This window comes from Siphateles boraxobius, unplaced genomic scaffold, assembly GCF_051911475.1.
Source record: "Siphateles boraxobius isolate OS27281-9 unplaced genomic scaffold, OSU_SipBor_1 70, whole genome shotgun sequence".
In the NCBI taxonomy this organism is placed as follows: Eukaryota; Metazoa; Chordata; class Actinopteri; order Cypriniformes; family Leuciscidae; genus Siphateles; species Siphateles boraxobius.
The window spans coordinates 788,410-807,500 of NW_027509198.1; the positions used below are offsets into that span (position 1 = coordinate 788,410).

The window sequence follows — 19,091 nt, forward strand, 5'->3', positions numbered from 1 at the left end:
TGAGGGGTGTAAGGCTATACAGGGTCACACCCGCCAGACTGGCCCTCCTGGGACCCAGGAACAGATGAAATTGCTCTCTCTTTGAAGTGTGGGTACCGCTTGCTCCGCTTTTTTTTTTTTTTTTTTTTAGGGAGCCAGCGGCGGAACAGACACACACACAAACAAAGGCTCCACCCGGCCCTCACCCGGGGGGAGGGAGTGATCGTGCCACTCCAAGAGCATCTCATCCATTCCTGGGCGGCCCGCTCCGGAATGCTTTCGCTGTCGCTTGCCACCTGGCTTGGCAGCGCCTGGAGCGGGCTGGGCGTCTCTACTCCTGGGCGTCTCTGCTCCATGCTGAGGCCTGGGTAGAGGCTGCTGCGGAGGGCCAGCAGGAGCGGCGGCCGGGGAACGCCCACGGCGACGAGCAGGCGGAGGAGCTGCCACCGGCGGCGGGTGGAGGCAGTAGCTGGCCACCGGGGCAGGATGTGCCGGATTACCTCCATCTGCGCTTGAGCGGCAGAGAACTGTTGGTTGCAGTTCTCCACCGCGTCGCCGACCAGCCCAACCTGGGAAATTGGGGTGACCAGGAACCGAACCTTGTCCGCATCCGCCATACCAACCAGGCTGAGCCAACGAAGGCGCTACTGGACCACCAAGGTGGACATCGCCAGAACGATCACGCACGCTACGACACCCGTACCCCGGAGGGTGAGGTCGGATGCAGTGCGGTGCTCACCTATGAGCGCACGGTCTGGATTACCCTCGTGCATGCCATGGGTGCCCTAGCCTGCAGCAACGCCATGGCACGCAAGAGGAAGGGGCTTGCCCACAGGCTTTGTAAGCTCTGCCCGTCGGAACAGACGAAAACTCACAGGCCTTAGGGGGGAGACGAGGATCCCCCCAAAAGGCAGCGGCCGCCGGACACAGGTGCACCTGTGTTGACAGACCGCTCCAATGGAGGGACACCTCGCAACCCTTCACCGTTCCTCCATCAAGGGTAATGAGGGGGAAAAGCTATTCAGGCAGTTTCTGGCAGAGAAAGATGCTGTTCACCACCTGATAAGCTCTCCATGCATTTCGGGAAAGAAAGGCACTGGGGCGGCGAGCTGAGAACCAGCGCGGCCCGCCCCAAGATACCAAACTCCAGATTCCAACCGAGACTGAACGGGACACGGTGGAGGTTCCACTCGAGCCCGGCAGCCTCGGCGGCCCGTTTCAGCATAGCTGATAATTCTGGATCCGGCTCGGGCAACATTGAACTCCCGGAGGGAGACAATGCAGCCGAGTCATCATCTCTAGAAGTCAGCTCACCCTCCGATGCTGCAATCGGCGTCCTGTCCTCCAGGGGAGCCCCGAGTGAAACCGCTGGCCCACCCATTACAGATGGACCAGCAGACAACACAGGAGGCTCCAGTGGTTGCAGTGGAAGGGAGGAGTGAGGAGCCCACAGGGAATGGTTACCGGGCGGGACATCCAACACTATCCTCCGGTCACCCATCCCACACAGCACCCGAGGGTGGGGCATGGTAATGGGGACTCGCTCTCCGCGAACGAAGGCGAGTCTCGCCCTCAACACTGCGACAGTCATGTTCCCACAGTGAAAACATGAGCTGTCCACAAAAGCTGTCTCAGCGTGCTGTAAGCCCAAACACGTGACACAACAGTTGTGACCATCAGAGAGAGACAGGGAACGACCGCATGCGTAATAAACCTCAGTGCAAACATTAGCGCTGTAATGAGCGTATAGCCTACGGTTGTGTTTACTGTCCAGTGACAGCCCATCTTATCTCTACTTTCAGTGGCACAGGAGAGAGTCGGAAGATCATTTGTTGCCCATACGAGTTTATAATAGCATATGTTAACAAGATTTTCAAATGGATAAAGAAAAAAAAAATGCCAAAATGTTTTTAAATGTTGGCTTTATTACACTACGTTTTAAACCTGTGAATAAACAGTCTCATATGTCTATTTATTTCTAATACAGGCCTACTATTTATTCATTTATTGTTCTATTTTATTTAACATTTTTACATTTACCATGAATAATCAAATATTTAACATAAAACCAGAATTGCACAACAATTTTAAATGTCTACTCATCGAACCAGTCAGAGGGTTTGGATATCGCGTTTTATGCGTGTGCAAATTTGTTATTTCAAATGTTAATAGAAGCGACGCGGTCGGTTGAAAACATCTCAACTTCCCAGAATGCCACAAGCGCACAGCAGGTCATGTGACAAAACCAACCAATCAGCTTTGGCCTTTCCGTTACAACATGGAAAGCTCGGCCGAACAGCTGATCATACTGTACAGGGCAGGTTTTTATTCCTCATCTCAATAAATATATCTAGTAGTAAAGCTAATGCAAGGGCTAGAAATCAATTAATCCTTTGCTGATACATACATAAATTATCTATACAAATTGGCAATATTTGTGTGTTTGAGATATTAAATGCACCCAGTACATGTGAAAAATATGATAGAAATTCAAAATGTCTGCTTTTTCTACGCGTGTCATCAGCTCTGTGGCGCTAGAGAAATGACCCAGGGAGGCGGGTCTGTGGAGCAGTTTAGCCAATTGCTGATTAAATAAATAAATGTTTGACATAAACTCTAGCCAATCAGCGAGCTCAAATCTAGTCCGCTATGGGCGATTCTTTTAGCGCCCGCGCCGATCTCTATCAGACAGTCACAGGCCATAGTTGCCAAGTCCGCTTATAATACGCGACTTTGGGCTTTTTTGTTTTAGTAAGTCGCGGTAAAACAGCATGGGTTGCGTTTTTTTGGGCTTATTAAAAAAATATGGTTGCTTGTTAGGAAAATCTGACAAGCAACTTTGTTTTCTTTACATCTATGGACACGATTTGCCGTTTTCTCAGTCTCCAATACATTGATTGACCCTTGTCTGCTCACAGCTATAGCCAATCAGTGCAATCATATAAGTGCTGTGGCGCAATTCGTCAAAACATTCCGCCGAATCCGGATCAAGTGAAGACCTTAAAGACTGGATCAAGTGGTTGGTGATCAGAGTAAAGCGATGTGCAGGTTAAACGGAGATTCGTGCTCACCATGAAGACCTCCTACAACATGTAAGCACAGAAAAACACAAGCGGAATGCCAAACCATTTTCCTCAACACGTCTAACAGACATCGTTTTTTTATTTTTTAAATAATTGTTTTTCCTAATCCGTTTATCCTTTTCTAATAAAGGAGTGGTTTCAGTTTATTATGTCGCAGGCTCATTTGTTGGTAATAAATAATAAATGATAAAGCTGAAACCAAATAATCTAATAATATTGGGCTTGTTTTGGGCCTGTTTTTGAAGCTCCAGTTGCTTATTTGTCTCGCGAGAGTTCGCAACTCTGTCACAGGCACAACAGGCTAGCGATAAAGGGAAGCGGCGCGAGGCTTCTCTCGGAGCTGGTACCATAGACAGTATAAGAAGAGGACAGAGCCATCTCATTGGAACTCAGTTGAGACAGTTGAAGCCCATTTTTAGCGATTTTTGAGCACTTCCGTTCCTGACGCGCAGACTCAAACCGACTCAAACTAAGCTTGATGACGTGAGCAACCTGTCTGACAGACGTAAATCTTCTAGTAGCTGTGCGTGAAAATCGCCAACGTTAATCACTTCATATGTATTCACTTGCCACATACCGAATTATTTCCAATTCCCCAAAAACGTTGTTGAAATATTTTGTCCTGTTGCTTTTATGGACTCATTTTCTATGGGCTTCTCCCTTGACGGAACGTCCCCCCGATTGCCTGTGTAAGGAACTCAGCTTTTTGGAAATATTAATAATCAATAATATCTTGTTATTATTAATTATAAATATTTGGGTCAGTTAATTGGATTAACTTGATGTGGCTGAATTAATATTACAATCAATTAATCAGTTCTTCCAACGAACTATTTTGATTATTAATTTATTCTAATAAAGGGTATCTTCCATGGCCACCGAAGAATAATTATTTCTTCGCCTGTACAGTACTTTGAGCCAGTAGCAAAAACCGTGATCGTAAAATGACTTGTATTGCAAACAAAACAGAACCAAATACATATTATGTACAAGTTTTATTAACTAAATATAGATATTTATATGAATATAAATAAACTAAACAACATACACACATGAATACATAAATAGGTTAGTGATAGGATGAAATTGGAAACCGGAAAAGGGTCTATGAGAAGAACCATCAGAATTTCATTTTCACATTTCATTGAATTGAATACTTGCATTTGTAATGGGAACAATTCTTGAAGTTGTTGAAAATTGGAGTCGTTGATGGTTCCGGCAGTGTCAAGTGGAAGTTGGTTGAGCGTTCTCTTTCTCCAGGAACGCATGACTGGTTTGGTGAAGGCCTGGGACTCTGTTGAGGCCACGCCGAGCACCCAGGAGAAGTGAGGAAGTCGGAAGGATGGGTGATTGGAGTCGTTGTTGGTTGGAGTCTTTGTTGGTTGGAGTCTTTGTTCCAAAATCCTGAGATTGTCCTTGGTTCTTTGTGAGAAAGTCTTCTCTCTTTTCCATGAGGCCGGATCTGGTTGGAATCGAGGCCTGCTGGGCCCTGGGGCCCCCGTGGAGGGGGAGGGGGCTCCCCAGTCTCACCAGAACAGTGTTGCGGCTGGATGAAAAAACTAAGAGAGGGAGGTCACATGTGGACTGTCTCTAATAAGGCCTGGAGAAGATTCTCCCCTAAGGGTTGAACTCGACCAATCAGAAAGGGGACATGTCTGAGAGGGAAAGTGGCTCTTAGTTGATTTACGGATCTTTGTCCCATAATATGATTATACCTTCATTAATGCTAAAATAGCTATAACACATCCACACTGCATTCTAGAAGAAGGTTATGTACATCAAAGTGTGAGTCATTAAATGAGGATTATTTAGGTAGGAGGCATTATACAGGTGAGGTTACATTGATCGTTAGTTGGTTGTATACCAGGATACATACCATAATATATACCTAATAGTACAGGAGACAGTAAACCATTTACACTGTTTCTTTCACAGTTTTATGCATGTTCATTTATAGATCAGTTAGTCTATGATTAACGCAGCAAAGTCTGTTTTAAAGAGGGTTTCTGTTTCATAGTCTCTCTCTTGAGTATGTGGCCACATTCCTCGGAGGTCGTAAAATCTCCTTATCATGCCCTGTAACATGACACTGTTTCTTTCACTTGTGTTTGTTCATTTGGGCTGTGTGAGGAGTTTCATAAACCTTTGTATATAATGAATAAATAGTATGTGTTTGATTGGTCCATACCCTACAGATCCCCCCTCTCGATCGTTGTTGTCCCCCCTCAAGGACAACCACGAGCGAAGTTGGAAGTGCAGAGAGATCGGACACACACTTGTCATAGAAGGCTGGAAGGCCATGGTGGCCTCTGGTTGCTCGTGTCTTCTGGAGCGGTGGTCGTTCCACGGCTGGTGATATGGACAGTAGCCAAGTCCAGGTCTCTGCAGCAGGTGTTGAGGCAGCAGGTGTTGGGACATTCTGAAGTTCATTAGTTTTGGGGCAGGTGTTTCCTTGTGGTTGCAGGAAGTGGTTAGGCCTCTATGTAGCATAGAGAGGTTTTCAAGCTGACATGGTGCTGGTGGCCGGAGGTCAGAAGGTGGTTGTTAGCCTCTCAGTCACGAGAGGTCTGAAGGATTGAAGTGTTGTTCTGTCCTTATGGTGGTGCCGACGCAAGCTTGCCTAAGCTGGGGTGGGCAAGGAGTCGGAAGCTTGTACCTTACAGGACTCCTCGGGTGAGTCCTGTGCAGGGAGCTATTTTGCGTGTGTCAGCGGCTCCAGTAACTCTGAGGCAGGTGCGTCCAGCTGTCCTTGCGGAGCCTCAGATTGACACCTGTGTGAAGGGTATGGAAGAGGATGCTGTCGTTGACAGCCGTGGTCTTCCTGTGATGTTTGCAGGTTGAGGGTGCTGTCCTCCATGGCTTCTCCAAGGGGCTTGGCTGGTACCTGGGTTGTTGCCATGGTGACAGTTCTGTGCTGGTCCTGGGCATGCTCAGTCCAGCTGCATTGAATCTGGTTCGAACCTCAGTGTCTAGCTGGTCTGTAAGGCTTTGGGCACAGGTCCGCTCCTTGTGGGACGCTGTGATCTATTATGTGAGGTTGTTTACCTTCTGTTTTATACCCATAAGGTGGGGTAAGGAGATGAGAATCTTGATCACCCCGGTGTGGCTGTAACTCTGGCTTGGGTCATGGGTCGTTTGTCCTCTTCTCTCATGGTGCAGTTCCGTTGGCTCCGGTGCCGTCGGATGTCAGCAGCCATGGGTGGAACAGTGTTCCTCGCGATGGCTTGTCAGTCTTTTCGTTCTCCTAACCGGTTAAGGTCAGGTTAAGCAGAGGATCTGCAACATTTTGGCACACCTGTGGTGAGAGACTAATGCATGACCCTAGAAAGTTCAGAGCCACGGTTTAATGGGTTCGCTAGATATGTAGCATAAAGCTAGGTATTTCATGTGTAGCTAGCTAGTGAAGCGTGTATTGTATCCTTATCATCTTATCTGTGAATGTTAGGAGGCTAAGACTTGTGTGGTTCCGAGAGTATTTCCTGGAAAGGGCATAGCCGAGATGAAATAAATGACTTAAGATGGTTCTTATGACTAAAATATTTCTCTGGACTTAACTGGTGGTTCACTACGGCTTGACGAAGTGAAGAATAGGAGGAAAAAGGACAGCTTTCCTATTCAAATTATGCTTATTATCAATCCTCAGGACTATAGTTATGCCCTAGTAATCGTTGAAGTTACTTGTGTTGCAGGGTCATAAAAATTAGTGCACTTGTTGAAAATAAAACAAAATCACAAATAAAGGTGTCTCTGGTTCCTTTCTGGGCCCTATGGGAAATGGAACCACATTTGAACAAGAGAAGAAATGGAAATAAATCATATACATGACAGTATAGACAAGTGAATAGCTGACTGCTATTATTATCGAAGTAAAATAAAAATAAAAAGGACTTAAGTAAGTGATCAAAACAGCCGGAATGATCTGAAATTGAGAGTAATCAATAGCACTAGTGACTAACCTTTAGATTTGCCTGGACCAACACTCCATAGTGGGTCACAGCTGTTGCGTGTTTAAGACCACACCGTGTGTGTCCCTCCAAAGGTTTAGTCAACATGCTGATGAAAATTCTCATAACTATAAGAATTCTTCTCTAGCTACACAGCTTACATGTAATTAATCTTGGGTTTAATTGACAGGGCATCTGCAAATTTAGCCTACAGCGCTCAGCAAGGACTATGCCTAAACTAGTGAAGGTGAAATTCAGCTGAGAAGAATTGAAAGTAAGGAAAGAGAAAAATTAGAAACCCTAAATGGGGTTAAAGAAAGTATTTTAGAATACTTTGCGCTGTATACATAAAAGCTGTAATTAAGGCTTCAAGTAAATGATGCTAACCGCTAACTGTAGAAGTTATTATGTAGCTTAGCCTAAGCTGGATGGATGCTAGGTTAGCTTAGCTTAGCCTAAGCTGGATGGACGCTAGGTTAAGTTAGCTTAGCCACCTAGGCTGGTTTGATTACAAAATGACGTCACGAGTTAGCACTTCCTGTGACAAGTCATTGTCATGGGAACCAGTGCATGTCAGAACAATTCAACAGTACCTGAAGAATGTCTACACATTTTACTGAGTTATGCATGTTTAAACGGGTTAAAAGGGGGCGCCTATACTTTAAGTCTTTCAAGAACTTGATGTTACATTCAGTAAAATGCTAATGTGTTTTGGCATTTGCTAATTTTACTCATGGAACTCTTCTCTTTACTTTACACAACTTATTCTATTCGTTTACAAAGTAAGGAAATAGATTTGCTGTAAGTCAAAGCTTGTCTAAGCCTATATAGTTACGTCCCTCTCATGCATAAATGCTGACTTTTCAGCGAGTGAACAGTTTTGATCGCTAGGTAGCTCTCTGCTTGTGGATGCAGCTAAAAATTTAGGTGAATTAAATCAATCTAACAATAATTTGTAAGGCCTTTACATTGTAGAAAGGGGAGCATCACCCAGGTCTACGTATATATAACACTGTCCTGAGCTTTCTTTTTCAGAAACAGGTTTAGCAATACTGCAATTTGGATTTCTTTAACCAAAGCAGGATAGATATCGGTACAGTTTACAAGCTGCTGAGATGAGATTCCTTTGTCAAACAGACTTACGCTTTAATGCTGAACTTACTGATACCAGTTGGAAATCTAAGACTCTTTCACTTACAGTAGAGATGTCAATTCCCGCTATCGTTTTATCTGCATTTAGACAAGCCAGCAACCAGTGATCAAAATGCGTATCGCATGTTGTGTTCCAGTTGGACCGCAATGGTCAAATGCACGCCTGTAGGTTAACAGTAGTTTAAAACTCAGGTGGTTTTCCTACACTATGGCGTCAAGGTATGCCCTATTTGGAGCTAGTGTTTCCTGTAACCCTTCATTGTCATGGAAACTAATGTAGCAGTGCCAATTCAACCAGCATGTAGCAAATGTTTGTTTCAAAAGAGTTGTGCATAGTCTGTTGGCAGGTGAGGCTTACACGTCCATTCAAGATTTTCTTTATATCAGTAAAATTCTATTTTTACTAATGCAGAGTCTTGCTGCTCTTTGAGCACCCATTTTCATCTACTTTAAAAGTTTTATGTCCTATGCTGACCAGGGACTTTTTAGCAGAGTCTTGCATTGTGTTCATGCTGTGTGGCTTCTGGTTTTGCAGTTCAGGATCAATGGGGTCTTAGGAACCCTTTCTGGGGAGGCCTTCTGTGTTAGAGGCCTTCCGCATCAGGTCACGCATCGTTGAGTGGGCATTGCGTGGGGGCAGGTGAAAATATGGTGACTAACTGGTTTTGGAGGAAAAGTTTCTTGAAGCTGGTGTCCTCCTCCGTCACAGGTTCGTTGTAAGTTCCACAGACAACTCGTTCGGAGTTGGTGGTGGTAGCACAGGGCCTTCTAGGTCTGTCCTGCTTGGTGTTTGGGCAGGGCCCAGCTGGGCTGGATGTGTCCAGATCAGATGGAGTCTGTCTCGGTGTGCCATACCGGTTGGAGACTGCAGGTGAAAATCAATGTCTCGTAGATTGGCAGGGATGTTTCTGACCTTTCACTTGAGATTGTTGAGTGTCACTTCATGTGCCATTTCAGGGTTTGTCTGATTTACCTTTTCCTCCTGCAGCTGCAGGGGCTCTCAGGGCACTGTCTGGTGAAGTGTTAAGCCGAGGGCTTTGGCTCCTCCCCCCTTTGTGCAGGGCTGGGGAAGCTTACGCTGCTAATGTGAAGGTCAGCAGGGTCCATCTTTCTTGTGTGGTCCATTTGCAGTGGGTTGGACTGTTGCAGCTCTCTTTGGACCACATGGAGTGCGTCAATAATGTTACAGCATCGCTAAGTCAGTGTTCGGACTTCCGCTGCACATTGATGGCTTTAGCTCTCTTTGAGTTCAACCATTTCTTTAAGTTCTTTGAGTGAAACGGTTCTTTACCCGTCGGTTTGCAGGTGCTCAGAGCTGTCGTCCGCCTGAAAACTGATGATCTCTTTCAGTTGCTCTGCTCTGTCAGGGTCCTTGCATCTGTGTGGGAGAATGGCTATGTGGAGCAGCTAAAATTTAGTGTTGGTGAGCACACACAACAAAAAAAAAAAAGTTTTGAGTATCTTAGTTGACGTGCTTTAAGCAGCATCGACTGATGACTGGGCTCTTACATGTCATAACCTATTACTCAAAAATGCTGATGGTTCTTATCACATGTTGTGCTACGAGAGTAACAGATAGAGCAAAACCAAAATAAAACAATGGGATGAAACCAGAAAAGAAGAGGAAGAAAGGAGTGTTTTACCTATTTAGGTTTAGCTAGGAGACATAGGTAAACAGGAGTCACTTATGGGTTATGCTGCTGTTAGACTAAGCTACCAGGGACACATCAGACATCTCAAGGTCCAAAAGAAGAAGAAGAAACAATGGGAAGTGTTTCCAGTTCTGTCTGGGGCCTACTGTGCGTTTGTGTTTAGCCGTACTTCATGTACTTAGCTTGGTGCTAAGGAGTGAGGATGGGTAAAACACAGACAGGAAGTAGGATATTAATGACCTGTGTAACTCGCTATGGAAACAACAGTCGCTAGATATTGTAATCCTATAGAGAGAGAGAAGATGAGGATAGTGACTAGTGATCTAAAATAAGGTAAAGGTAAAGTTAGAACGTCCTTATAGCTCTAAGAAAACTAAAAGGAAAGGGAAGCGTATCAAGTAATTTAATTAAATTTCAAATTTAGTTAAGCCCTTCTTTTTTTCTTTAGCTGAATATAAGAATTCAGGCTGAAACAAACGTAAATAACTAAATTGAAATAAAATAAAAAAAAATAAAAAAAATTATGTAAACATTGTGTGTTCTCATAGCTCTGGTAACTAGAGGGGAACTTGACTAAGCAAATTGATTTAATTAAATTCCCAATTTAATTAAATTCAATTTAACTGAATAGGACTATTCAGGCTCAACAGGTGTAAATACACAAAATAAAATAGGGGTAGATTTAAGTAAAAATAAAAGAAACACAAATAAAAACCCAAAGTATCTGGGTTTCAATCTGAAAGTGAAACCAAGAGGAAGGGGTCGAGAGAGAGAAAGAGAGAGAGAAGAGGGTGGTTTAACCCTCTTATGAGACGTGCTTCGTGAAGCTCTGACACCAGGGTGAATCATTCGTCTCAAATCATTCGGAGTGTATCACTGCTAAGGTCACGTGATTTTATTAAACTGGGCTTCGTTACGCGTCATAGCTGTTTCGAAATTGTTTTAAATTTCAACGGTTCGTGAACCATTGTGTATCTGGTCTCTATGTGATCTCGTATCACTTTATAGATTCGTACACATTTAATGACGCATTTGATAAATGGTCTGATTGACTTTCAAGTCAAGCTTTCATAAAACGAGCCCTACGGTTTACTAAGATATTATGCCTTGAAAGACACCTCATATTAAACGATATTAGGTAGCTCGCGGATTGCCATTACCTGATTACACCTTTTGATAAAACCTTTGCGATTGGTTTGTAAAAGGTGTTCCGTTGATTTGAGTTTCCGCTACACTTCCACTGTTTTGACCAGCAGGGGTCGCCAGCGAGGGCGCTTCAAACAAAGAATCATTTGTGACTCAGTTGACTCCTTTGATTCAAAGCCTCGAAGAGCTTTGACTCTCATTACTCGTGTTCAAATCACTCAGTTCAAATCACGCAAAATCTATAGTCTTTGGTTTAAGGTTACACTTTACGCTCTAACGTGTCTAAGTTTTTAGGCGGTGCTAAAACTATCACTCGAGGTAGAGGGTTTTACTTGTAAGTCATGCGTGTAAGTTAGGATTGAGGGAGCTATTGGCTACAACCGTCGCTTGTTTACACGAGGGTCTGTGAGATTGGTGCTGTTGTCAGAAAAACTAGATAGGAACGCCTGCTCGCGTTCCGGACGCAATGCCAACCAACAACACAGATCGTTCGGAGCAGCGATCGAGCTGTGCTGACAGTTTGCACTGAGTCTCTCGCTTAGACACGACGGTGCGTGTGAGTGACTCTTTTTAACAAATCAAAACAGCACCGTTCTTTCACAGACAATGGCAAATTACTAGTTAGCTAAGCTAGAATTTATACCACTAATTCGACGCGATTGTTTCATATGAGCGCTTCAGCGGTTTAATATGAATACAATGACGTAACGCATAATAAGGCCTTAATCGGTGATTGAGGAACATCGCTCAGATCACATTCAAAAATGCTGAAAATGGAGATTTCTTCGTCCATATCAGGTTAATTAGTTCTGGTACCATTTATGCGCGCGGCTAATCTGAGATTTCTTCGTCAGAGAAGGCTTATGCTCGATTTATATCTGAAATTAGGCTTTCTTCGCTAATATCAGGAGTTTCTTATCGTACGATTTAAATATGCATTATAGCATTTGTGAACTTTCTGCCATTCGTAGGAAGGCATATTCAAGCTATAGTTTTGCTGATTTACTCAGAAACTTGTACGTGCATGTATGAGATGTTAATAAAACTTATGGGACAACATATGATTGATTACTGTCTGCTTGCATACAATGTTTAATACGATGCCTGCATTCTCCACCATTATGTAAGGAACTCAGCTTTTTGGAAATATTAATAATCAATAATATCTTGTTATTATTAATTATAAATATTTGGGTCAGTTAATTGGATTAACTTGATGTGGCTGAATTAATATTACAATCAATTAATCAGTTCTTCCAACGAACTATTTTGATTATTAATTTATTCTAATAAAGGGTATCTTCCATGGCCACCGAAGAATAATTATTTCTTCGCCTGTACAGTACTTTGAGCCAGTAGCAAAAACCGTGATCGTAAAGTGACTTGTATTGCAAACAAAACAGAACCAAATACATATTATGTACAAGTTTTATTAACTAAAAATAGATATTTATATGAATATAAATAAACTAAACAACATACACACATGAATACATAAATAGGTTAGTGATAGGATGAAATTGGAAACCGGAAAAGGGTCTATGAGAAGAACCATCAGAATTTCATTTTCACATTTCATTGAATTGAATACTTGCATTTGTAATGGGAACAATTCTTGAAGTTGTTGAAAATTGGAGTCGTTGATGGTTCCGGCAGTGTCAAGTGGAAGTTGGTTGAGCGTTCTCTTTCTCCAGGAACGCATGACTGGTTTGGTGAAGGCCTGGGACTCTGTTGAGGCCACGCCGAGCACCCAGGAGAAGTGAGGAAGTCGGAAGGATGGGTGATTGGAGTCGTTGTTGGTTGGAGTCTTTGTTGGTTGGAGTCTTTGTTCCAAAACTCCTGAGATTGTCCTTGGTTCTTTGTGAGAGAGTCTTCTCTCTTTTCCATGAGGCCGGATCTGGTTGGAATCGAGGCCTGCTGGGCCCTGGGGCCCCCGTGGAGGGGGAGGGGGCTCCCCAGTCTCACCAGAACAGTGTTGCGGCTGGATGAAAAAACTAAGAGAGGGAGGTCACATGTGGACTGTCTCTAATAAGGCCTGGAGAAGATCCTCCCCTAAGGGTTGAACTCGACCAATCAGAAAGGGGACATGTCTGAGAGGGAAAGTGGCTCTTAGTTGATTTACGGATCTTTGTCCCATAATATGATTATACCTTCATTAATGCTAAAATAGCTATAACACATCCACACTGCATTCTAGAAGAAGGTTATGTACATCAAAGTGTGAGTCATTAAATGAGGATTATTTAGGTAGGAGGCATTATACAGGTGAGGTTACATTGATCGTTAGTTGGTTGTATACCAGGATACATACCATAATATATACCTAATAGTACACGAGACAGTAAACCATTTACACTGTTTCTTTCACAGTTTTATGCATGTTCATTTATAGATCAGTTAGTCTATGATTAACGCAGCAAAGTCTGTTTTAAAGAGGGTTTCTGTTTCATAGTCTCTCTCTTGAGTATGTGGCCACATTCCTCGGAGGTCGTAAAATCTCCTTATCATGCCCTGTAACATGACACTGTTTCTTTCACTTGTGTTTGTTCATTTGGGCTGTGTGAGGAGTTTCATAAACCTTTGTATATAATGAATAAATAGTATGTGTCTGATTGGTCCATACCCTACACCTGCGAGCTTCTCCTCCTGTCTATACGGTAATGTCTCTATTGTGCGACATAAAGTTGCGTGGTTATGACGCAATCGTTAACCTGTTTTTAACAAAAACGGCTTCTACGGGGCCATAATGTCAAGTCAAGTCAAGTCACCTTTATTTATATAGCGCTTTTTACAATACAGATTGTATCAAAGCAGCTTCACGTCTTTTCCGGGCAAGCAGACTCGCGGGAAGTTTAAACTTTAAAGGTTCAACGGCGTGAAGTTACCAAAGAAATGATTCAGAGTTCATCGAATATGAGGCGAATATGAAAATAACACTTAGTAAAGAAAAGAAAAGAAGGATCGGGAGTGACGCGGAGGTGCGCGTCCGAGACGGTGGCCGAAGCCCGTCCGAAGCTGGTGTTTCCCGAGTTTTGACCGAAGAGAAGAGAAGAGAAACGGGCGAGTTCCTCTTTGGAGGAAATCCCATCCCCGCCCCTTTTTGCGGGGAGGGCAAATCATCTTGGAGCATTTTGAACGGGAGAAGTTCTTCTTTGTTTCGTCAGGAGAACTTATTTGCATAGTTTATGATGGTATAACATTTCGTCATTTCTAACTGGACAGGCTGTACACATAGAATAATACATTTTACTGTAAATTTCCATGTATGTTTAGTTTAGTCAAAGCACGACGATCATGAGGCTACCAAACATGAAATATGAAAGTAGAAGAAAACCAAAGTGACATTCATATGCAGAATTACAAGCATTTTAAAGTTTGATTAACACACAATAAAATTGTCAGTAGTTCCCGTGTGGCATGTGAAGACATCGACGCACAAAAGGAATACATTTAAAAATATTTACAGGCACTTTTTCTCTGAAAAGTGCCATGGCTGCTGGTTGCGTGTTAATGCATACGCGTGTGTGTATAAGTTCATCCCGTGGTTGGCGGGTGGTGAACTTTTGCTCAACTTTTGCTCATCCCCTGCGGGGGATTGTTCCGTGTGTGCGTATTCTGTGAATTTGATGAGTTTAACACCAGAATAGTGGTTGACTATCTGGCTACACAATGTCTTGTTTGTGAGGGGCAATCTTCAGGAGGGGGACCCTGGGGAGTTTACACACGGGATCTCTAGTTAGAGTGGCGCCTTTTGGTCACATGTCGGTAAAACCGGACACTGCTTTGTGTATTCATTAATAATTTAATCAAATGGCAGCCACCCATTTGCTGGTGTCCCGATCAGAGAGCAGTGGAGCTATGTTCGTAGATTAGATTGTCAGTAATTGAATCAAATAGCCGTCCTGACCATCTGCTGGTGTTACATTAATAATAATATTAATAATAATAATAATGATGATTTTTATAGGCTTATACATATGTATATAGTGCCTTTCCAACACCCAAGGTCGCTTTACAAAGACAGGTTAAGGCAGTGTTTCTCAAACTGGGGAACGTGAGGTGACAGAAGCGGGTAACGTTAGCCTACGAGAACAAAATAACGAAATTTGCCGTTCATTCAAGTCTACTCCACCTTTAAACAACATTAAAACTTAGCATGTATTTCTAGCAGGTAAAATGCCGTATAGGCTACGCATGGGCGTCGGAAGCAAAAAACAAGTGTGTGGCTCTTCCCCCAGAGAAATGTTACTGGAGTAAATGCCATTTCATGTATTCTGGTGCCTTTTAATTAAACAAGTAAAGTAAACTCCGCTTCACGTCGTGCATTAAATGCACAGCTATCCGTGGATTATCCCGATGATGACCATGGTCATTTGCCAGCGAACAGACGTATGCGCTGAATTAGAGACAGTAAAAGTGGGCGGGTCCAATATCATTGGTCATAAAAAGTGGGCGGGTCTAATATCATTGGTCTTGTCCCACACATATACAATGGTTCCGACGCCCATGAGGCTACGTGACATCCGATCAAATTAAATCTTTTTACAGTCAAAACTGATGATTCACACAAGCAGCGAGCATATGATGTCTCATGCAGATTATACTGTCTTGGCAAACCGTGCGCACTGCCGTTCTCCACAATGTACCTTTGTAAAAGTGGAGATTTAGCACTTACTAGCACAGAGAACAAATATATACACATACACAGATCTCTGTGCATAGAGATCGATTTAAGATTCAAACTCTTCGATACAAAAACACCCTGTGTGAGTTCCTGTGTTAATGTTGATCACATTATACGAATATCCACACGATTTCAAATGTGACATTAATTTTATACAGCAGTTCAACAAACGATAGGTATTAATATTCAGTTCAACAAACGATAGGTATTAATATTCAGTTCAACAAACGATAGGTATTAATATTCAGTTCAACAAACGATAGGTATTAATATTCAGTTCAACAAACGATAGGTATTAATATTAAGTGATGTTCATTTTAAACACTGTACAACAAAACAACAGCTCCAACGAGAGCCACAACAGTGTTTGTGAACGAATCTGCGGCTTTGAACGAATCGTGAGTCAATGATTCATTTATAATTACAGACACTTGCTTCGTTACTGATGAATAAATGACTCGATGACTCGCTCATAAAGACAGGGACTTGCCGCCACATACTGGCGGATTTAATTTAATATTTAAAAGCGTCACTTCGTTTTTACAATCATTGCATATTTCTCTATTGAACATTTTTTTATTTAAAGCATTATTTATTTTCTAAAGGTAAAAAATGCACTGGAAATGTGTATTTAAGGGGGAAATATTGTTCTTACTGAAGGAGTGAGTGCAGAGAGCGGTACGCAGGAGGAGGTTAAAAGCCTCAGGGGTAAAACACTCTAAGAGGACCACTGGGTTAAGCAATACAACAACATCAACATTAAAGCACAATACACACACCAAGGCCAGAGAGTAATACACAGAGTCACTTACAGAGTTAGGTTAAAGATACTAACAAAGAGGGATGCAAACAAACAACATATAATAAGGTATAATTTACAGACTGTGAGCTGAAGAGTAATATTCAGAGAAAAACATTGTTTTTAAGAGGTTTTGAATGAGAGAAGGGAGGATGCTTGACGGATTGAGGAAGAGCCACAACGCTGAAAGACCTGATGATATTTTTCACCAGCCGATACTGCTTAAAATAAACTAAACAGTAATAATGTACAGTATAATGATACTAACTGTAGTTTCTCCAGCTTGAATTGTGGGTTCATCAGTAGATCACTGAGGTTTTTCACTCCTGAGTCTCCTAGTTTATTCCAGCTCAGGTCCAGCTCTCTCAGGTGTGATGGGTTTGATTTCAGAGCTGAAGTCAGGATGAGACTCTGTTTCTCTGTAATAGTGCAATCACACAGACTGAAGACAGAAAGAGAAAATGACTCAAATCAATGATGAACATCTCATTAAACCTTTAAACCCTGAAGGCATTTTTAGTGACACACACAAAAGTAAAGACTCAAAACTCCTAAACTACATCAGGGAGAGTTAAAAGGTAGATGTCATTTGATAGAAAACTTTGTCCAAATGTAATATAAAAAAAAAAATCTGAAATGATACAATCTCATGCTGAGACACTGCTTATAAAAGACAAAAAAAGCCTGCTGAAGGGAAATGTTACATATGTGACCAGTCACGGAAACTAGGGACACAAGTCGGTTCTGGGGCATTTTGAGTTATTCATAGATTCTGAGAGTGTAATATCCAAGCTTTCCAACGATGTGTAACATGTGGAAATCTCATAATATTTGGAGAAGTTGTGGCCATTTTAAAGTAGGCACTTAAAAAAGCTCAAAGAGGAGAAAACGAGCTAAAGATTGTGCAGTTCTCACCTGTCTCTGCTGCTGGGGGTGACAAAAGGGCTCATTTACATCTCATTTAGATAAGCCATACCCCCTGTAAAGCTCCTCCATGTGCTTTACAGCTTTTTTTACACTTCGAATGAGTGCACTTCTGCCGCACTAGGCGAAAAACAATTGTGCTGCCCCTCTATTTGCAACGTACCAGCAACAACACACAAAGACCAATAATGCCATATAGCCTGCATATAACGCGAAACCAGCAACAACACATAAAGACCAATATGCCATATACATATAACGCAAAACCAGCAACAACACACAAAGACCAATATGCCATATAGCCTGCATATAACGCAAAACCAGCAACAACACACAAAGGCCAATATGCCATATACATACAGTATAACGCAAAACCAGCAACAACACACAAAGACCAATATGCCATATACATATAACGCAAAACCAACAACAACAAACAAAGACCAATAAGCCATAGGCCTACATATCTATAGCGCAAATAGTACGCAACGCTCGTGTGCCCAAAATGTCAACAATATTAAAGTTTATGTAGGAGGCAAATGCCTGCTGGCATTTTTCTTTAAGCAGTCATTTCTGCAATTTTCCAAATAATCACATTTCACCTCCTCAAATTACTGTTGCAAATCTCTTTACACCACTTTCTTATGTGCGTATACACACACAAATGAAATGTCCGCGAGCACATTATATCATCAGCAGGTTCAGCATCTTAAATAACGACTAAAGAGCAAATGAAGCTTAACTTACATTTCAGAAACACGCACGGCAGGCCTTCATCGCAGCAGCAAAGGTCTTAACTGCATCCTCTATTTCGATTCTCCGTCACATATGAAACAGCCAGCCACCGCTGTCAGCGAGCCGAGCCGCCGTATTGAAGCACTGAGGGCGAGCGCGCTGCGCCCATACCTCCGGTTCAGTTTCCCGAGCCCACGAAGTGCGGCGAAAACATTTTCGGTGTAACTGCCAGACGGTTCATCTCGTCTGCGACAATCTTTGCGGCATCCATCTTCATTGAATTTTGATATCAGAGAGAGCTGGCCAGAGCACAGCATAATAAGTAGCCATGTGGTTGACTTGGAGGGCGGGGGCAAAAGCGCCGGGTTATTCAGTATGGAAATACACACAGACAATGACACGCCACGCCCCTACTGCATGCTAGAATCTCCGAAAACAAGCCGATTTCAACCTCAAAATGTAAGCTTTTAAATATACCAATACTGCTATCTCAAACATGGAGAGGCTTCTTCGTGATTTCAATTAACAGATTCTCCAAAAAATTGAAAATCACCAATTTTGAAAAAAAACTCTTCTTTCTCATTTTGCTCGAAAGTTGTGCTGCCGACTTGTGTCCCTGGTTTCTGTGACGGGTCACATATCTTTCTTATTTGACATGCCATAACTCAGGAAGGAAATAAGGTATGAGGAAAATATATATTCCCCTACATGTGATCTGCATCTGGATCAAATTCTGTGGTGATAGCATTAAGTAATCAAAAGTTACAGCATTTGGAAACAAGCTAGCCTTTTTGTTTAGCCCTTGACACCTGGAAGGCATTATTAAAAATGTTGTTCCTCTGTGAGGAATATCTTGAGTCCAAAATCAACATAATCCATAGTAAAGTTCAGACTAAGCTTTGAAATGACACTAATTTTGTGTTGATCAAGGCAGTAGTTTGAACAATATGATTATTAATGTTCCCGTAGTTAGGTGGCGTCACCAGCGGTTCA

General features: G+C 42.6%; 1 protein-coding gene across 1 annotated transcript in view; it reads right to left on the reverse strand.

The window, feature by feature from the left end:
• LOC143724250 (NACHT, LRR and PYD domains-containing protein 3-like) overlaps positions 1 to 19,091 on the reverse strand; it is a 391,005-nt gene that overhangs the window by 297,726 nt on the left and 74,188 nt on the right. Inside the window, exon 9 of the mRNA XM_077217230.1 lies at positions 16,708 to 16,881. Within this exon, the coding sequence (XP_077073345.1) occupies positions 16,708 to 16,881 (174 nt within the window). The remainder of the gene's footprint in view (positions 1 to 16,707; positions 16,882 to 19,091) is intronic.